We start from the raw sequence: 19244 nt of genomic DNA on the forward strand, positions 1-19244 counted from the left end.
ACTGAATTTAGTCTTGAACTAATCTTATCTTTTTGGATTTATAATTAGATTCAAAGAGTGATTGGTCATTCAGTCTCATCCTAAAGGTAAATTTGGATATTCTGAAACTGATTCATGATGTGGAGGTGAGAGAAGGACACTTTATAGCTAGCACGTAACTGATCAGTTCATGCAACACAAACAGTCCTGTGTACTTAGCGTTTTGTTTCGTCTCTGCTTTGGTGAATATGCAGTCTATACTCTGCCAGATGCATGGCACAGTGCCAGCCATAATGGGGATTTACCAGTGTAATCAGACCTGGCTGATACTGATCAGCCAATCATCCAGCATTTGGCAATATGTTTTGAAGAGAGGCTCCTTTCCGGTATATGTAAAAGAAGTTTCTCTCTAGTCCTGCAGTACATTTCTAGGTTAAGTGTTAATTTTTTTTTTTCTATTTAGATTATAGCACTTTTGTTTCCTCTTATTGACCTTCTTATTTTCTAAGCTATAATTGCTTTCCTTGAAAGTTTCTTCCTATTGGTATAGTGTGGAAGTAATGAGTGGAATCTTTTAACTCATCACCACAGTCTACTTTTCTGAAGAGCTGAAAGGATATATTGAGCTAAAAATGATAAGAAATAGGAATGTAGTGGACAATACTGGTCTTAGTACTTTTGGCACTCTTTTTCTCTCTCTCTAGCAAAGACTTCTGAGCAAAATCTCTAGAGAAAAGGTGACATAGTGGAGAGAGGGTAATAATAGAAATCATAAAGCATTGGGAAATGAGAAAGAATAGGTGCAAAAAAGAAATGTTTAGGTTAATGGTTTAATGACCACAGCATAAATATAGTCCATTAGTACAGTCTATAGCAGGTAGGTTACAATTTAATATTAAAAGCCTGATACTGAATTTCTGTTGGACTTTTTTGGTCTTAGAGAGCTACTATACTTTTTTTCCTGTTTACTCCTTTGTTTAGACAGCTTATTGAGATATAATTTGCATACCATATAAAAAATTCATCCATTTAAAGTGTACGACTCACTGTTTTTTTAGTATATTCACAGAGATGTGCAGCCATCCTCACAGTCAATTATAGAACGTTTTCGTCACCCCAAAATGAATCCTTATACCCATTAGCAGTCACTTTCCATTTCTTCCAAACTCCCCAGCCTTAGGCAACCACGAAACTACTTTCTGTCTCTCTAGATTTGCCTGTACTTGGCATTTTATATAAATGGGATCATATAATATGTGGTCTTTTGTGATTGGCTTCTTTCATCTAGCATGTTTTCAAGGTTCACCCACATTGTAGCATATACTTCATTCCATTTTATGGCTAAATAATATTCCATTGTGTGTGTGTGTATGTGTATATATATATATATAACTTTTTATTTTTTCATTCATCAGTTGATGGACATTTGGGTTGTTTGCACTTTTTGGCTATTGTGGATAGTGCTGCTATGAATATTTATGTATAAGGTTTTATGCTGCCATATGTTTTCATTTCTTGTGGATAGATACTAGGAGTGGAATTTGCTAGGTAACATGGTAACTATATTTATCATTTTGAGCATCTGTCAGACTGCTTTCCAAATTGTCTACATCATTTTACATTTCTACCAGCAGTGTATAAGGGTTCAAATGTCTCCATATCCTGGCAAACACTTGTTATTATCTGCTTTTTTGATTATAGCCACCCTTAGTTATCTCATTGTGGTTTTGACTTGCATTTCCCTAATGGCTTATGATTTAGAGCATTTAAATGCATTTTTTAACTGATTGGTTTGAACAATCTTTTTATTAAGGAAGTGATGTTCTGTAATGAAAAGAACATTGTTTTTTTTGTGGGAGTCAAAAGACCCAGGTTTTGGTCTTGCTTCTGCTATTTATAGGCTCTTTGACCTTAGATGGGTTCCTTATCCTTTAAATGTCATTAATTCTCTGCCTTTCTTACAGAGTGGCTATCAGGATCAGTTGAAATAAATTATAAGAAAAGTTTTCTGTAAGCTGTAAGGGATAACCAGTTATTCTTTGATACTGTTGTAATTAGGCTACTCAGAAAGGCAGAGAAGAACATTCATAAGGGAGAGCATCACTAAAAGAGGGGGCTTCATGATTCTGCCTCCTTTCCTTTCTGTCATCTGTAGCACTAACGTGGCCACAAGGAGTTAAGTTAAACTGATGTTAATAGCTACCCTCTTCAGCTCAACTTAAATTCATTCCTGGAGGATGGTGTAATGAATTCATTAAAATAATTATTATAAATTAATCACATGTTCCTCATTCATTTATTTGTATACAGTGTTGGTAGTATGTTTTTCTGTACTTTCTTACAGAATTTACGTTGTCCATTGAATGAAGAGGTAATTGCCCAAGCCAGGAAAATATTCCCTGCAGTGATAAGATATATCGTAGAAATGACTATATGGGAAGAGGAAAAAGAACTGCCTCCTGAACTCCGGATAAGGTAAGGAAATTTTTCAAAAGAGAGAAGTTTTAGTGGTGGTTATTTATATTGCAAAATTTTAACCTGAAAATCAGCAATTTCCAACACCCGTAAGTCTTTCAGTGACAGTAGTATTTACTGTTAACTTACAAATGCGAAAGGGAATTCCAGACCTGATATGAAGATAAAGTTTTGGCCTTGTGGGAATTTTTCTGTCTCTGTAATAGCATCACAAATCTAAATGCCATTGTTCTTTGAGTTTACTGATTTTTTTTATTGTTTTATTTTAGAAGGAGAGAGAATTAAGAATTTTAATTTATAAAGATATTAAATGTGTTATTTTGACTCTTGCTGGGCCATAAACTGCTTGGGAAAATAAAGGTCGTCAGAGATTGTGTCCACAAAGGTTTTAATTTCAAATACAGTTGATTTAATTTCAAATATCAGTTAAAGTCTTTAAGTGACTTTGTGTTGGTAAACATAATACTAGCAGTCTGCCTGCCTAAAGAGAGAGTTGCTTAAGTGTGCGTGTGTATGTGACAGCAGCACTGGACTGCAGGTTCACAGATCTGAATACTAGTCCTTCTCCCTGTTTGTTGGCTTTGAGACCAGGGAGAAGTCTTTTTGAGCCTCTGTTTTCTAAGTTAGAAGAGGCCTGAGAAAATCTGCCCCTTAGAATTATGAGGATCAGTTGAGTGTATTGTAAAAACATATTGTAAATTATTTAAAACTGATAATAACATCTGATATTAATGTAGCCCATGACAGCTTTTTTCACATATTTTGTAAGATCCTCACACTGCTTTCAAATATAGATGTTATACTCTTCTTAGAGATGGAAGAGGCACTGTCATCTTAGCAAGATTAAAATCTAAGTAACCTGTCCAAGGTCTCAGTTAAGTGGTAGTGCTGGCACTTTAAATCTGTATACTTTTTTTTTTTTTTGACTTAAACGTACTATAAAACTAGTATCACTGGGGCCGGCCTGGTGGTATAGTGGTTAAGTTTGCATGCTCCGCTTTGGTGGCCCGGGATTCATGGATTTGCATCTCGGGCGTGGACCTACACGCTGTTCCTCAAGCCCTGCTGTGGCAGTGTGACACATACCAAATAGAGGAAGATTGGCACAGATGTTAGCTCAGCACCAATCTTCCTCAAGCAAAAAGAGGAAGATTGGCAACAGATGTTAGCTGAGGGCCAATCTTCCTCACCAAAAAAACAAAAACAAAGACAACAACAAAAAAACTAGTATCACTTAAAATAAATAGAAGGTAAAAACAAAGATAAATTCAATAAAATAAATAAAATCTTATTATTTATCATTGCCTGCTTGAAGGTTCTGAGCCCAAGGCCTGTCTCCCTTTGTCAAAATGGGAGATTAGTAAGAGTTAAGAGTGGTATTAAAGACATACTGCGACTAAACTGAAAGTAATAAAAAAAATCGGGGGAAAAAATGGAAAAGGTAATACATTTATCACGGCTTTTAAACTTTCATGGCACTGTACCCTTACAATCATTTCCTGTATCAGTTTTACAGTGGTAGTTTCTCATATGTAAGAGACTATACAGTGCTGCTTCAGTACAGGTGTTGTATTTTAGTCACTTTTCACATTTTCTTTTGTTTATTTGTTGTAGTGTTTGAATATATATCTTTTTTTTAACAGGGAGAAAAATGAAAGATATTATTGTGTACTTTTCAATGATGAACACCATTCATATGACCATGTCATATATAGTCTACAAAGAGCTCTTGACTGTGAGCTTGCAGAGGCCCAGTTGCACACCACTGCCATAGACAAAGAGGTTTGTGAGCTTCATTTGAATTGTGCTGCTGTCTTGCCTCAGCTTTCTAGAAGTCAAGTGTGGACTGAGCTCTTGCCAAATGCCTTAGTATTGTGTTAGGTACAACCATCTTCATTTATTCCTTATATTCCAAGTAAATTGGTTAAAACTTGATTTTTCTGTATGTATCATAATTTTAGATAACTTTTTAACTTTCCTCTTTTATTCTAAATTATTAGAAAGTTACTGAATATATTTGGCAAAGAGTAGTTAAGATTGTCAGTTCAAGTTTAGTCTGTTTCTATAATTATTTATTGAATGAATGAATAAATGCATGAATTAGGAAAAGTTGATCATTTGTGAGGTTTTAATGTTGTTTATTAAAACTATTCTTAGAATAATATTGATTCTATGGCTTAGCTTTTATTTAATATCCATCCAAAGCAAAATGTGTTCCTCAGGTATATAGAAGGAATAGTAAACTAATCCCTGCCCGTAAGAGGAATCTAATATATTGTAAGAAGCAGCATGACATTAGCAATTAATAATTAGTGTAGTGATTCTAGGACTTGAGGAATCAATATTCTGGCCACACCACCAGTGGACCAGAAGTGTGTTATGGAACACGCGTTGAGGAACTTTAAGTCATTCATGAAAAGTGTTTAAAACATATAGCAGAAGTTTAGTAAGCCTGCGTTATTATTATTGGATAGAAATAAGTAAAGAACTGGCATTCTTGCCAAGCAGGAAATCCAGCATCCTAGTGTACAGAAATTCTCTAATAGTGGTATGGAAAGTTCTGAAACTTCATAAAGGTTTTAAACATTTGTGTTTATCTTCCAGGTATTGCCCATCTTGCAACTTTTAGGCAGTTGACAAGTGATTAATAATTTAGAGCTCTTTAGGTCTTTGGGCTGTATATTACTTGTTGATTGGGATTGTCTTTCCACTACTTAATTCTTATTTTTGTCTATAATTAGGGTCGTCGGGCTGTTAAAGCAGGTGCTTTTGCTGCTTGCCAGGAAGCAAAGGAAGATATAAAGGTAATTTTCTGAATTAGGGACAAAAAGAGAATTTTAAGAGGAATACACATTACAAGAGCCCAAATAGAATGATTATATTATTGAGTAGTTTGGCATCCTAAGTAAAGATAGGATTGGGGCATTTAGACCCAGAGCTTTGAAACTGCAAGGGTTATGTGATTTTTTTTTTGAGTAGATTACTTAGTTAAAACAAAAATTTTAAAACTAGTTTTCTTTTTTTTAAATACTTCTTCCATTTGTAGAGTCACTCAGAAAACGTCTCTCAGCATCCACTTCATGTAGAAGTATTACATTCTGAGGTTATGGCTCATCAGAAATTTGCTTTGCGTCTTGGCTCCTGGATGAACAAAATTATGAGCTATTCAAGTAAGCATTTAGCCTGTTTTTCTTATTTCTCCTAAAATACTGTGTTTTTTTAAAAATAGCCACAAATTTTAAAATATCGAGTGTAAAGTAAAATTTGTTTCTTCATTTTTTGTTGTCTATACATTTTGATTAATTTTCAGAATTGCATTTCAGGTGCTATAAATAATATTTTATTGGCTCTTGCTTCTTTGATGTTGACAGAATTATTCTTGGCATCAAGTTTGAGAGGATTAATGTTAATTTTTTTGCATGTTATTTTAGGAAACGTACTTTTGGGAGAAATATTTTAAGTATAAAAGTTACATGTCTTTTATTTGTAGGTGACTTTAGACAGATCTTTTGCCAAGCATGCCTTAGAGAAGAACCTGGCTCTGCGAATCCCTGTCTCATAAGCAGGTTAATGCTTTGGGATGCAAAGCTTTATAAAGGTAGGTAGATCTTTGCTTATGCTGCTTGCCATGAAGCAAAGGAAGATTATGACCTTAAAGTGGAGCTATGATCTCTCTTTTGTTTATTAAATCAGTGATCTTCATTGATAAGATATTATACTTTAAGGTAGGGTTAATCAATCAATGTGTATTCTTCTCTGTTAAAACCCAGGGATATTGCCTTTTAATTATAGTGCCTTTTCATTTAGTCAGGGCCAGTAAAAAAGTGTGTATATATATTCATGTAGTAATGCCATTATTAAAGCTATATTAATTTTCACTTTAAATCCAGACAAAGAACAAAAAGCAAAAGGTGAGAGAAAGGCTACAAGGGATGGAGAAGGGAAGATACAAAGTAAGAGTATTTTTGAGTGAAATAGAGTAAAAAGGAAAGGAGAAGGGTTGGGAGAGGTAGAATCAAGTAATATAAAGTAGTGAGGGGGTACAGAGAAAGAGGGAAAAGGCAATATATGTATGTATTTTAAATTCTAGCTATTAAGTGTTAATGTAATAAATGCTCATAATCAGGTCCTTGAGGTCTATTAGCATGTGAAATATTCTTACAATATTCTGCCACTTCTAATAGCTGGAATTTTTTTTTGCCTTGATGATACTCCCCCACTTCCCCAAAATATGATCTATAGGTGCCCGTAAGATCCTTCACGAATTGATCTTCAGCAGTTTTTTTATGGAGATGGAATACAAAAAATACTTTGCTATGGAATTTGTGAAGGTAATTGCTCTTTATAAATAGATACCAATAAATAGAAATAGAAAACTGTTTTTGTAAATGAAATAATAGAAACAAAGGGGATAATCATGAATCACGAATTTAATTTTATGATTCATTTCTTTGTCAAAGTTCATTTATTTTCTCATTTGGTAGGATGGAAACAGTATTTCTGGGAGAGGAGATAGGTGGAAAATGACCTAGTATTTGTCTAGACAGAGCAATGGGAAGTTACTATATTCACACATGCACTCATCCTTCCTAGTCATTTGCCTGTTAGTAAAATTATAACAAGAGTAGAAGTGATAAGTTAAGAGGCTTAGCAGGGAAAAGTAAGAGATATGCATGCTAAAGGGAGGCAGGAATTAGATGGGCAAGAGTTAGGCTTAACTGTTTGAGGCTAAAACATAAAGATCAAACTCACAGCTTTTTAATATTGTTTTATTGATCTTTTCTATATTCCTTACATTGTTATATGTTTTTTGCCTGTCCCTCAAGTTAGATTGCAAGGTAATACAGATCAGGGACTTCTTTCAATCTTCTACTTTACTTTATACAAAAGTATTCAATAAATACTTGTTGGTTCCTCTGATTTTGAATTGCAGACAGTTCTGTAAGACTTAGGACAGAGGTAGGACTCAGGATGGAATTGAAAGCAGAGAGTGAAATAGTAATGACTGTCGAAGGGAAATGAAGTAGATTGGTTTTTCTTTTGTTTTGCTGAGGAAGACTAGCCCTGAGCTAACATCTGTGCCAGTCTTCCACCATCTTATATGTGGGTCACTGCCACAGCATGGCTGACAAGTAGTGGAGGTCTGCACATGGGGTCTGAACCTGTGAACCCAGGCCACAAAAGTGGAGTATGCCAAACCTAAGCACTGGGCCACGGGGCCAGCCCCCAGTAAATTGTTAAAAGTAACTAAGATATTTTGTTTGTTGAAAGATAATCACAACTCAAAATGTCAACTGTATTGTTCCAAAACTCTTTAGAAATAGAATATTAGACCATATGTGTGATCTGACATGATTTTTTTTCTTGCAGAAAAGCAATTCTCCCTACTTAGAGGATATTTTTTTTGTATACCATTATTATCTCTTAAACTTTGTAGGAATTCTAATGGATAAAATTGAGTATATAGGTCAAGGATCTAGCACTATGTTTGACACATGACTGGATGTATTATTACTTTTGTTCTCCCAATATCTCAGGGTTGATTTTCAGCTGGTATGCACCAATATAGAAGTTGTAAGTTATATGAAAGTTTAAGAAGTTACTTGCATCCAGCATCTATTCTGTTTAAGGCTGAATTGAATCTGATTGGTTGGTTTTCTGGGTAATATCAGTTTTTAAATAGTTTAAATATAGCCCCTGCCCTATACCACTGGGATAGAATCTGCTAAAGATTGCCCCAGATTCTGTTTGGAGAAAGGATATACTGTACCATTGCAGCCCTCTGTGATTTTACCTGTGTTTGTTTGTTTTTGGTATTTTATAGTTCTCATTTCAAGCTCTGCTAGATTGGGTAGCTCAATTCATATTTGGTCTTTTGTTTTTTCTCCTCTAATATATTTTTGTTGAACATACTATCTTCCCTTAAGAAATAGGAATTATAATACTTGTCATCTTGTACATAGAAATAAATTTGCAGCAGCTGTTAAAATTGGGATTTTAAACGTTTTTAGCAGTCATTTATAGTTGATTCTCTATTATTATTATATCTTTCAGTATTATAAACAGCTGCAGAAGGACTATATCAGTGATGATCATGACAGAAGTATCTCTGTAACTGCACTCTCAGTTCAGATGTTTACTGTTCCTACTCTGGTATGTATTGATCATTTCTTTGCAATGTTTCTAAGGAAAACTTGTTTTGCTTTTTAAGAATTTTGCTTAATGTTGAATCAAACTAAGTCAATGTCAGAATCACTATGTTGGGCTAATTTGGAAAATTGAATAATACCTCAGTGGTGTCTGCGTGTGAATAATCCTTTAGTGGTATCCAAGGACCAGGAACTTGTGGACTGGGAGTGATGGCCCTACCTTTGTCCAAAAGTCCTGATGAAGTCCAGAGCTGGTTTGTCAGTTTCTAGAGTAACTTAGGAGCAATGCCTTTTCAATATTAAACAGTTTTTTTCTGTCCTTTTGTTTAGTTATTATTGGGGGTGAAGAGGGGAGGAAGGGGAGAGATTAAGATACAACAAAGCAGGAGGAGAGAATGATAGTCAGGCATTTGCATGAGACATGTTGCTTTGTGGGCCTGGGAGGAGAGTGGAGGACTCTGCTTGCTTTGTGTACTACTTCTTTTCCTGTTTCTTCTGGACAGTTCGGTTAACTATTCCTACTTTCCTGTTTCTAAGGCCAGAGAAAAGAACGGGGGAGAGATGTTGGATTGCGAGTTAGGGAGAGGTGCCAAAATAGATAGTAATGTGATAGAAGTCATGAAGTATATCTGTGTTTGTTCTACTTTGTCATGTGTGATTACCAATGGTAAACATTTATGTCAATAATCTGTGTAATCGGTCTGGGATGTCCAGCCAAGTGTTTTCTAGTTATTGAAGAGTATGGAATTTTTACTTTTAAAAATAACCTCTCAGAAATTGCTCTTCTGTGAGACTAAAGGCTACGTTTGATAGTCAGTAAACATTTATTAAAAATGACTTATTGACCAACCAAATGAATGAATAAATTAAGTCCATATTCTAATGAGTTAGTATGAAAGATAATATTCTTGAAATATTCTGCAGGCCCGACATCTTATTGAAGAGCAGAATGTTATCTCTGTCATTACTGAAACACTACTAGAAGTTTTGCCTGAGTACTTGGACAGAAACAATAAATTCAACTTCCAGGGTTATAGCCAGGACAAATTGGGAAGAGTATATGCAGTAATATGTGATCTAAAGTAAGTTGTTCAAGTCAAAAGGTGAGAGTACTTGTTAAACACGGTGTGTTTGTTTGTTCTGTCTTATAAATAAACCTCTGATCCTTTTGGTTATCTAGGTTTCTCTTTTTAATGATGGCAAATACAACAAACTGTTACTGTCTCATGTCAATATTTTAAGTGAAGACTTCTTATAGAGTTAAAACCAGGTTAATAAAGTACTGAGGAGGGGCCTGTCACAGGAGCTTAGGGTCTCTTGAGGTCACTAAATGAATCTCCATCGTAATTCCTGTGGCTTCCACTCACTCCCACTCACTGTGCTTTTGTTCTGTCCCTCTTGTATAGTCCCTTTGCGCATGGTTTCAGATGATCTTTTTGATGTGAATTTCTTTTTAACTTCCTTTTCCATACATATACCCAAGTTACTGATATTCGTCCTAGGTTTCTTAAGTTGTTTTCCCCTGAAGAGAATGAAGATTTTCTTTTTAAACTAAAGTTGGAATCACATTTGAGATTGTTGAACTTTTAAAAGAAATAAATTTCCATTTATTTTAGAAATAGTGAATATTATAAGGGTTATGATATACCAACTATTCAATTACTCATAAACTTCAAAAATTCTTTTGAGAATATATTAAGACAAAATATATTTCATTTAGTTTGCTCTTTAAAGAGCTCTAAGGTATATATGATTTATAGTCCTTAGTGGGGAAAAAAAATCATTCTAATTTTATTCACTTGTTTTAGCGACTATGTAAGTTTAGAGAGGTGGAAACAAATAGGCTTCCAAACCAACTTAGAAATAGTTAGTCTATTTAAAAAGTACATTTGAAGATTTCTGGAACCATGCGTTGGATCCTTCATATTACTAAGGAAAATGCTTCAAAACCTTTTCCTCAATTTGCCTCAAAACCAATTCCTCAGTTTCGAATAAAGTTCTGTAAATTGTTATATCTTCAGTACAAGTAGAGATGGTAGATGAATTCAGTAATGAGCCACCATTTAGCCAGTGTGATTCACAAATTATGCATAAATTACGTTACGCAAAACAAACAAAATACACAAAAACTTCCAGTGGCACTACTTAAAGTTATCAGTATTAAATCAGTGTATTCATCATTCTTTGGTCTGTTGTACAGCATGAATCTCTTTACCTTGGCTCTCATTACTATGAAGTATTCTTGTAACTGAGTTATTTTTATATCCAGAGAAGTGATGCATAGTCACATTGTTGTTTTATCTTTTTATTTTATTTTATTGTTTATCTCTGACTATAGTTTTTCTCCATGGTGAATAATTTAGAGCCAAAACATCCTTAAGATACATAACTGTATGGTAAAACTTGAAAGTCCTTGATTTATAAGGTAACTAACATTTCCCCACTCTTCTGATGCTTACAGCTCCTCTCCAACATCCTTACCTATTTAGAGATATCTCTAATGACAAGAAGGGAAAATTAACATATTTTGAGCACCTGTTCAGCAGATCCTGTGCTAGACTTATCATATATGTTCTTATGTAATTCACTCTCACAAGAGTCCTGTGTTATTTATTAGTAACTGCTATGTGGCAAGGAATTTGCTTATTTTACCTCATTTTCTTCTTGCAGCACTTTTAAGGTAGATGATTTAATCTTTATTTGTAGATTATAATTGTTTCCCTAAGGTCACAAAGCTAGTAAGTGGCAGAACTTAGATTTGAGCCTAGCGCTGTTTATCTGTAAAACACACATTCCTTTCACTACATCATGTAGCCTCACAGAATATACAAACAACAAAACCTTCTCTGAGACATGGCCTAAAACACCAAGCAAATATACCTTTCATTTAACAAATAATTTCTGAGTCCCATTTTCTCAGTGTCTTGTAGAAATTTTGTAGTTATATCTTATTCTTTCCCCATATAATTATTGATTTCACCGCTTCTTCGTGAAACCCTGCTTTTAAATCATTTAGAAATAATCACAGATTGTTTGCAGAATAAAGTCTAAATTCTCCCAGAATTTGTAGCTCTCCATAGATTCGCCTTATATGCTGCTTATCTGGCTGTACCTCAACATGAAATAAGTTTATTGGTACTACTAGAAGCTCTGTTCAGCCTGCCTCAAGAAATTTTCATTCTTTCAAATCAGTGCATTCCAACCTTTGAGTAACTCCTTCCAACTGTTAGAAAGTTTCTTATCTTATATTGAACTCTGTCTTTTTGTAGCTTTCATTCTGTTGTTCTAGCTCTCCCTTTGTCCTTTCAGAACCACTTCAATCCTCATTTAACTTGAAAAAGTATTTAAAGACAGCAGACATATCTGCCAAGTCTTCGCTAGATTAAATTGCATCAGTTTCTTTAGCAGTACCCATTTCGTGTTTAAAATGTCTTCGGAATCACTGTCCTTCTCTGCTGAACCTGTTTTAGTTGAATGTATACCATTTAAGGTATATGCCAAGAAACAAACACAGTATACTGAGGTCATCCTAGTAGAAGGAAGGGATTATTACCTCCCTCGTTCTAAATAAATATCTTTGTTTAGTCTCGTTTGTCAGTCACTCTTTGGAAGCTATCTGTTGGGATACTTTGTTTTTCTGTTGCTAAATCACTATGAACTGAAACTTAGGAAAGAGATGCAGTTGAACCTTGGTTCTACTAAGTGAATATTATCCTTTTCTTACTCTAACCTATTCCTTCCTGTTTCCGAAAAGTGTAGCAGACTCTCAAACCAGATCACCCCCTTACTCTCCCACCCTATCCTCGGTTTTCTCCCTCTCCTTCCACTGCTTTTGCCTCCTATTTATATCTACAGACTGCTTTTCTCTTCCTTTCCTTCCTTACTCTTTCCTTTTTTCCTGTCCCTTAGGTCTTCTTTACTTGCTAGGTCTGCTACAGAGGTAAGGCATGCTATGTGATGTCACTAGAAACTAGAAATGTATGTTCTTTTCTCCACATCAGTGCTTTTCAAATTTTAATGTGACTACAAATCATTTGGAGAGCTTGTTAAAATGCAGGTTATTATTAAGTAGGTCTGAGTAGAACCTAAGACTATGCATTTCTAAAGAACACCCTGGTGATGTTGATGCTTCTGGTTTGTGTAGCATATTTTGAGTAGCAGTGCTCTAGAAAACAACCAAACTTTGATGCCATTCGTTCATTGTGACAGGTTTTAAACTTCAGTCTTTTTTACTTTGATTTTAAAAGAAAGATTTAGAAGGTAATTAGTGTATTTCAAAGTTATTTCTTTGGTAAAGTCCTGATGATTGTATTTTTAATGTACTTTCAACATATTAATGGATATCTAAAAAAGGAACAATTAAGCCACAATCCCTACTATCTTTCCAAGTTAAAAAAAAACAATTCCCTATCTTTGTTGTCTTGTCTTTTTTTATGTTCCTACATTACTTCCCTTGTACCCTTTTTTTGGCGCTTAACATTTGGATTGCAGTGTCCAGTATACGTATCTGTTATCCCCACTACGCTGGTGTGTAACAGGAATTGCTTTGGATTGATTGAGTGCAAAATAATTTTTAATAATCATTATGATTTCTTCTTGAGAAGTCGTTTCATGATAAACATTGTTCCCATTGGATATGAAACCAGTCATTGTCTTTACAACCAAAAGAAATATTGATCTTGTAAATTGTAGGGTAAAATGGGTCTGTTTATTTTTTGAAACAAATATATCCTGATGTGCAAGCCAAGATGACGTAGGTGCTTTACATCCTTCTTCCAAGTTCTGGGTTAAGAAAACTTGGAGGTATGAAATCTGTTTCAAATCTCCTGATCCCCCCACCCCAACCCCCCCGGCCCCAAACCCCCAGCAGCAACAACAAAGGTGTTGAATCCTTTTAGACCAAAGTCATGTTGCACATTTTCTGTAATTCTCACGACTGCATGCCTTTGGGGAAAAGTGTGTAATTTTAATGCACAATAAATATTTTATAGTTCACAAAATATTCCAAAATAGTTTGTCCATGCAAATAGCATACATCCTGCACATGCAGTTTTGACCCTCATTTTGAGGCTGAGGGATTTCAGCTGGCCCTTTGGATGAAGGGTACGAACAGTCCTAGAAAATCTATACTGTGTTTATCCAGTTGTGACAGCCTAGGTCGCTTCTAAGTTCACTTAATCAGACTAACTTCTGAGTGGAGAAGTCAGGCTTAGCTTTGACAACTACCTCTCTCATAGACAGAGCAGTCACGTTTTGCTGGTATAATTCTAGCACTGCCCAGAGTTTCTAATTATTGTAAGAAATTAGAATCCACAATTTTGATGAATCAACATTGTCTGTAGCCCTGAGAACCTTAAAATTATCTCAAAATAGGAAAGTGAAATATTTCTTTGTCTCTTGAAATGATAGGTATATCCTGATCAGCAAGCCCACAGTATGGACAGAAAGATTAAGAATACAGTTCCTTGAAGGTTTTCGGTCTTTTTTGAAGATTCTTACTTGTATGCAGGTATTATAGTTCTTCTGTACATCAGTAAGATAAATTTATTTTAAAAAATTTAACCCTAATCTTGCATGTTTTGTTTTATTTTTTTAGCAAGTTGTCATTTTTATTTGTGGAAGAATCTATCTAGCAAAGTAGAAATAAAATTTAAACACTGTCTCACTGTTCCTGCTCTAATAGATCTTTCTGTATGCTTTAGTTAACTATTGCTATTACTATTAATATTTATTGAATGCTTACTATGTGATACTGTAGTAAGCACTTTATGTGCATTATCTCTTTTGAGCCTCATAGCAATCTTATGAGGTAGTTATTATTATTATCCCCATTTTGCATATAAGGGAATTGAAGCTTAGAAATAATTTGACCAGGCTCAAAAAGCTAGAAAGTGACACAGTTGGGATCTGAACCCATGCATTCTGTCCTAATATAACAGTCATGTTAAAAAGCTATGCATAGGGGCTGGCCCGGTGGCACAGCAGTTAAGTTCGCATGTTCTGCTTCAGCGGCCTGCGGTTCGCCAGTTCAGATCCAGGGTGCAGACATGGCACCACTTGGCAAGCCATGCTGTGGCAGGCATCTCACATATAAAGTAGAGGAAAATGGGCACGGATGTTAGCTCAGGGCCAGTCTTCCTCAGCAAAAAGAGGAGGATTGGCAGCAGATGTTAGCTCAGGGCTAAATCTTCCTCAAAAAAAAAAAAAAGCTATGCGTATATGAATATGAATCCTGACAATTTTTTATTTTGCAAGTAGAAGAGCAAAGAAAGGGGGCCCATTCATGTATGTTAACCCCTTTTTTCTTGCAGGGAATGGAAGAAATCAGAAGACAGGTTGGGCAACACATAGAAGTGGATCCTGACTGGGAGGCTGCCATTGCTATACAGATGCAATTGAAGAATATTTTACTCATGTTCCAAGAGTGGTGCGCTTGTGATGTAAGTTAAATTCGTTAGTAGAATCAGTGCCTTTTTAAGTGTTCTAATGGTTATTAATAATATAGTTTTATGTTGCAACTTCCTTGATATAAAGTTTTATTATTTAAGTAGTTTCTTATATATTTGAATTTGTCTTATTAAATTTAGGAGGAAAATTCAGTTTTTTACATTTAATTAGAAAATGTGCCCCATAGTAGTTTCATTTATCTTTGGGGATAGTGGGGTTTAAAAAATACAGCACGCATTTATTTATTTATTTCCTTGGGTATGAATATTAATAATATGAAAATTAGGATCGCGTAGACTTTTACATGTTCCAACAATGGAGAAAGGTGGATATTTATTCAATCAAGAGATTTGTTGTGTATGTTAAACCGTTAAGAAAATTAATTTCAAAATATAGAACTAATGTATTTCCTTAAGCAGTAATTTTAGGCCATAACCCTATTTAAGCACATAGTCATATGCCAGATTCCCTTTTGGAAAGATGGCCTCATTTCTGTTCTGAGAAAATTGACATTATCTGAGTGAATTCTTTCATCTTCTCTGATGTGTTTGTACCTCTCACCGTAGTCTATTCAGTAACTAAGTTTCTCTGTATCTTCACTCTCGGTCTCCATCTTTTCATGCTTTCTAAAACTAATTTTCTCTACCTAGGCTCTTGGTCCCATCCTTAGATTATTTCTTCCTGGAGTTTGCTTACTTGGTTGTCTCCTCTGGTATTCCTCACTCTTTCATTCATCTGCCTCTAAACACACAGGACTCCCCTATCCTTAAAAACAAGAATAAAAACTCCCTTACTGGTCTTTGCTACCTCTGTGAACTGTATTCTATCTGTCTTTTAAACTCTTTTCTTCTGCTTCACCACCAGCAGTTGGTCGCAGGTTCAGAGTGGCAGTCACACTCACAGACACAATAGACCTAATCTTTCACAGTAGCTTTATAGAACAATAAGGACAAGAAATACTGTCCAGCAACTAGCCACAGCACGTATTTTTTGGCTCCCCTCACCCTTATGGAGGGTATGCGTAATTGTTGGAGATGAGATCAAAGTGTGTACTGTTCATCTTGACATCTGCTAAACCTTCTGAAGTCAACCTACATTTACTGTCGTCACTCTTTAGCCTCTGAAACTTCTTCAAAGTCTAGCTTCTGCCTCTACCAATTGAGAGGAACTGCTTTTTGAAAAAATTTCAAAGGAACTATTTAGTAACCAAATTCAGAGGTCTTCTCTAAGTCCCTATGCTACTTAATATGTCTGTAGCATTCCATTCTGTTGAGTACCTTAGTCTTTTTGAAACTTCCTTTCCCCTTGATTTTCACAAACCTATATTATCTAATATTTCTGTTATTGATTACCCTTTTCATTCAGTGATTGCCTTTTCCCTCCAGTTCCTTTGCCTACTAAATGAGACAATCCCCAATATCTTCTCTATAGATCATTTATTCCTACCACCTCAATTAAAACTTTCATAGAGATGACTCTCCCAAGCTATAGTATCACTTTGTTTGTGTGCTAGATACTCCTGCTTAAATGTTACATTTGTATTTCAAACTCAGAATATATTAAATTGATTCCTGGGGCCGGCCCGGTGGGTCAGTGGTTGGGTGTGCACGTTCTGCTTCGGTGGCCCAGGGTTCGCCGGTTCGGATGCCAGGTGTGGACATGGCACCGCTTGGCAAGCCCTCTATGCTGTGGTAGGCATCCCACATGTAAAGTGGAAGAAGATGGGCACGGATATTGGCTCAGGGCCGGTGTTCCTCAGCAAAGGGAGGAGGATTGGCAGCAGATGTTTATCTCGGGGCTAATTGTCCTCAAAAAAAAAAAAAAGATTCCTCATCATTTCCTTCTTCTTCCAACTGGTGTTTTCTCTTCTTGACTTCCCTTGTTCTGGTAACGACACTACAATTAATACATTCATCCATGCAGGAAATCTCAGAGCCACTGTATTCTGTGTGTTAAATGTTAAGAGATTTTTGGGGGGAAAATAGTTCTATCTTCACATAAGATTGGAAAATGCTAGGTTGAACAAAATCAAACAGAATTTTTTTAAGCCCCTGAACTTCTCAAACCGTTTATTAGTCAATGTGCCAGTTTCCAAGAGGGATATTCCTGAAATTTATTTGACCATAGAATTCCTTTTTCAAGGTAAAATCAGTGTGAGAGACACTGTTTTAAAAAGTGACCTTTGGGATCCAAATTGGACAAGAAGAAGTGAAACTGTCTCTATTTGCAGACAACATGATTTTATATATAGAAAACCCTAAAGAATCCTCTAAAAAACTTTCAGAAATAATAAATGAGTACAGTCAAGTCACAGGATACAACATCAACATACAAAGATCAGTTGCATTCCTATACACTAACAATGAAGTAGCAGAAAAATTAAGAATACAATCCCATTTACAATTGCAACAAAAAGAATAAAATATTTAGGAATAAAGTTAATCAAAGAGGTAAAAGATCTATATACTGAAAACTATAAAACATTGTTAAAGAAATTGAAAAAGACACCAAGAAACGGAAAGATATTCCATGCTCTTGAATTGGAAGAATTAACTTTGTTAATACTTCCCAAAGCAATCTATAGATTCAGTGCAATTCCGATCAAAGTTCCAACCACATTTTTCATAGAAATAGAACAAAGAATTCTAAAATTTATATGGAACAACAAAAGACCCCAAATAGACAAAGGAATCCTGAGGAAAAAGAACAAAGCTGGAGGTATCACACTCCCTGATCTCAAAATACACTACAAAGCTATAGTAACCAAAACAGCATGGTACTGGCACAAAAACAGACATGCAGATTAATGGAACAGAATTGAGAGCCCAGAAATAAACCCACACATATATGGACAGCTCATTTTCAACAAGGGAGCCAAGAGCATACAATGGAGAAAGGAGAATCTCTTCAATAAATGGTGTTGGGAAAGCTGAACAGCCACATGTGAAAGAATGAAAGTAGACCATTATCTTATACCATGCACAAAAATGAACTCAAAATGGATTAAAGACTTGAATGTGAGATCTGAAACCGTGGAACTCGTACAAGAAAACTTAGGCTGCATGCTCTTTGAAATCAGTCTTAGCAGCCTATTTTCAATTACCATGTCTGACTGGGCAAGGGAAACAAAAGAAAAAATGAATAAATGGGACTACATCAAACTAAAAAGCTTCTGCACAGCAAAGGAAACCATCAACAAAACGAAAAGACAACCTGACAACTAGGAGAAGATATTTGCAAACCATATATCAGATGAGGAGTTAATATCCAAAATGCACAGAGAACTCATATGTCTCAACAACAAAAAAACCAACAACCCAATTAAAAAATGGGCACAAGATGTGAACAGAGATTTCTCCAATGAAGATATACAGATGGCCAATAGGCACAGGAAAAGATGTTCAACATCATTAGCTATCAGGGAAATGTAAATCAAAACTACAATGAGATATCACCTTGCTCCGATCAGAATGGCTATAATTAACAAGACAGGAAACAACAAGTGTTGGAAAGGATGTGGAGAGAAGGGAACCCTTGTACATTGTTGGTGGGAGTGCAAACTGGTGCAGCCACTAATGAAAGCAGTATGGAGTTTCCTCAGAAAATTAGGAATAGATCTACCATATGATCCACCTATTCCACTTCTGGGTATTTATCCAAAGAACTTGCTAACACAAGTGTGTAAAGATAAATGCACCCCTATGTTCATTGCAGGCTTATTCACAAAAGCCAAGACTTGGAAGCAACATAGGTGCCCATCATGGGACAAATGGATAAAAAAGATGTGGTATATATACACAATGGAATACTACTCAGCCTTAAGAAATTATAAAATTGACCATTTGTGACAACATAGATGGACCTTGAGGGTCTCATGCTAAGTGAAATAAGTCAGAGGGAGAAAGTCAAATACCATATGATCTCACTCATAAGTAGAAGATAAAAACAGCGACAAACAAACACATAGCAACAGAGATTGGATTGGTGGTTACTAGAGGGGAAGCGGGTAGTGAGGAGGGTGAAAGGGGTGATTAGGCACACATGTGTGGTGATGGATTATAATTAGTCTTTGGGTAGTGAACATGATGTAATCTACACAGAATTTGAAATGTATTACGATGTACATCTCAAAGTTATATGTTATAATCCAATGTTACTGCAATGAAAAAAAAAGAAAAACAAAAAAGTGACCTT

General features: G+C 35.4%; 1 protein-coding gene across 1 annotated transcript in view; it reads left to right on the plus strand.

Annotated features, from left to right (window-relative positions):
* The window catches only part of UBR1 (ubiquitin protein ligase E3 component n-recognin 1), a 166584-nt gene that overhangs the window by 78920 nt on the left and 68420 nt on the right, over positions 1-19244 (plus strand). The window contains exons 6-15 of the mRNA XM_070502794.1: positions 2324-2454; positions 4098-4236; positions 5196-5258; positions 5501-5624; positions 5945-6052; positions 6697-6785; positions 8509-8607; positions 9528-9685; positions 14013-14112; positions 14915-15043. Coding sequence (XP_070358895.1) covers positions 2324-2454; positions 4098-4236; positions 5196-5258; positions 5501-5624; positions 5945-6052; positions 6697-6785; positions 8509-8607; positions 9528-9685; positions 14013-14112; positions 14915-15043 — 1140 coding nt within the window. The remainder of the gene's footprint in view (positions 1-2323; positions 2455-4097; positions 4237-5195; positions 5259-5500; positions 5625-5944; positions 6053-6696; positions 6786-8508; positions 8608-9527; positions 9686-14012; positions 14113-14914; positions 15044-19244) is intronic.

This window comes from Equus asinus, chromosome 2 (assembly GCF_041296235.1).
Source record: "Equus asinus isolate D_3611 breed Donkey chromosome 2, EquAss-T2T_v2, whole genome shotgun sequence".
In the NCBI taxonomy this organism is placed as follows: domain Eukaryota; kingdom Metazoa; phylum Chordata; class Mammalia; order Perissodactyla; family Equidae; genus Equus; species Equus asinus.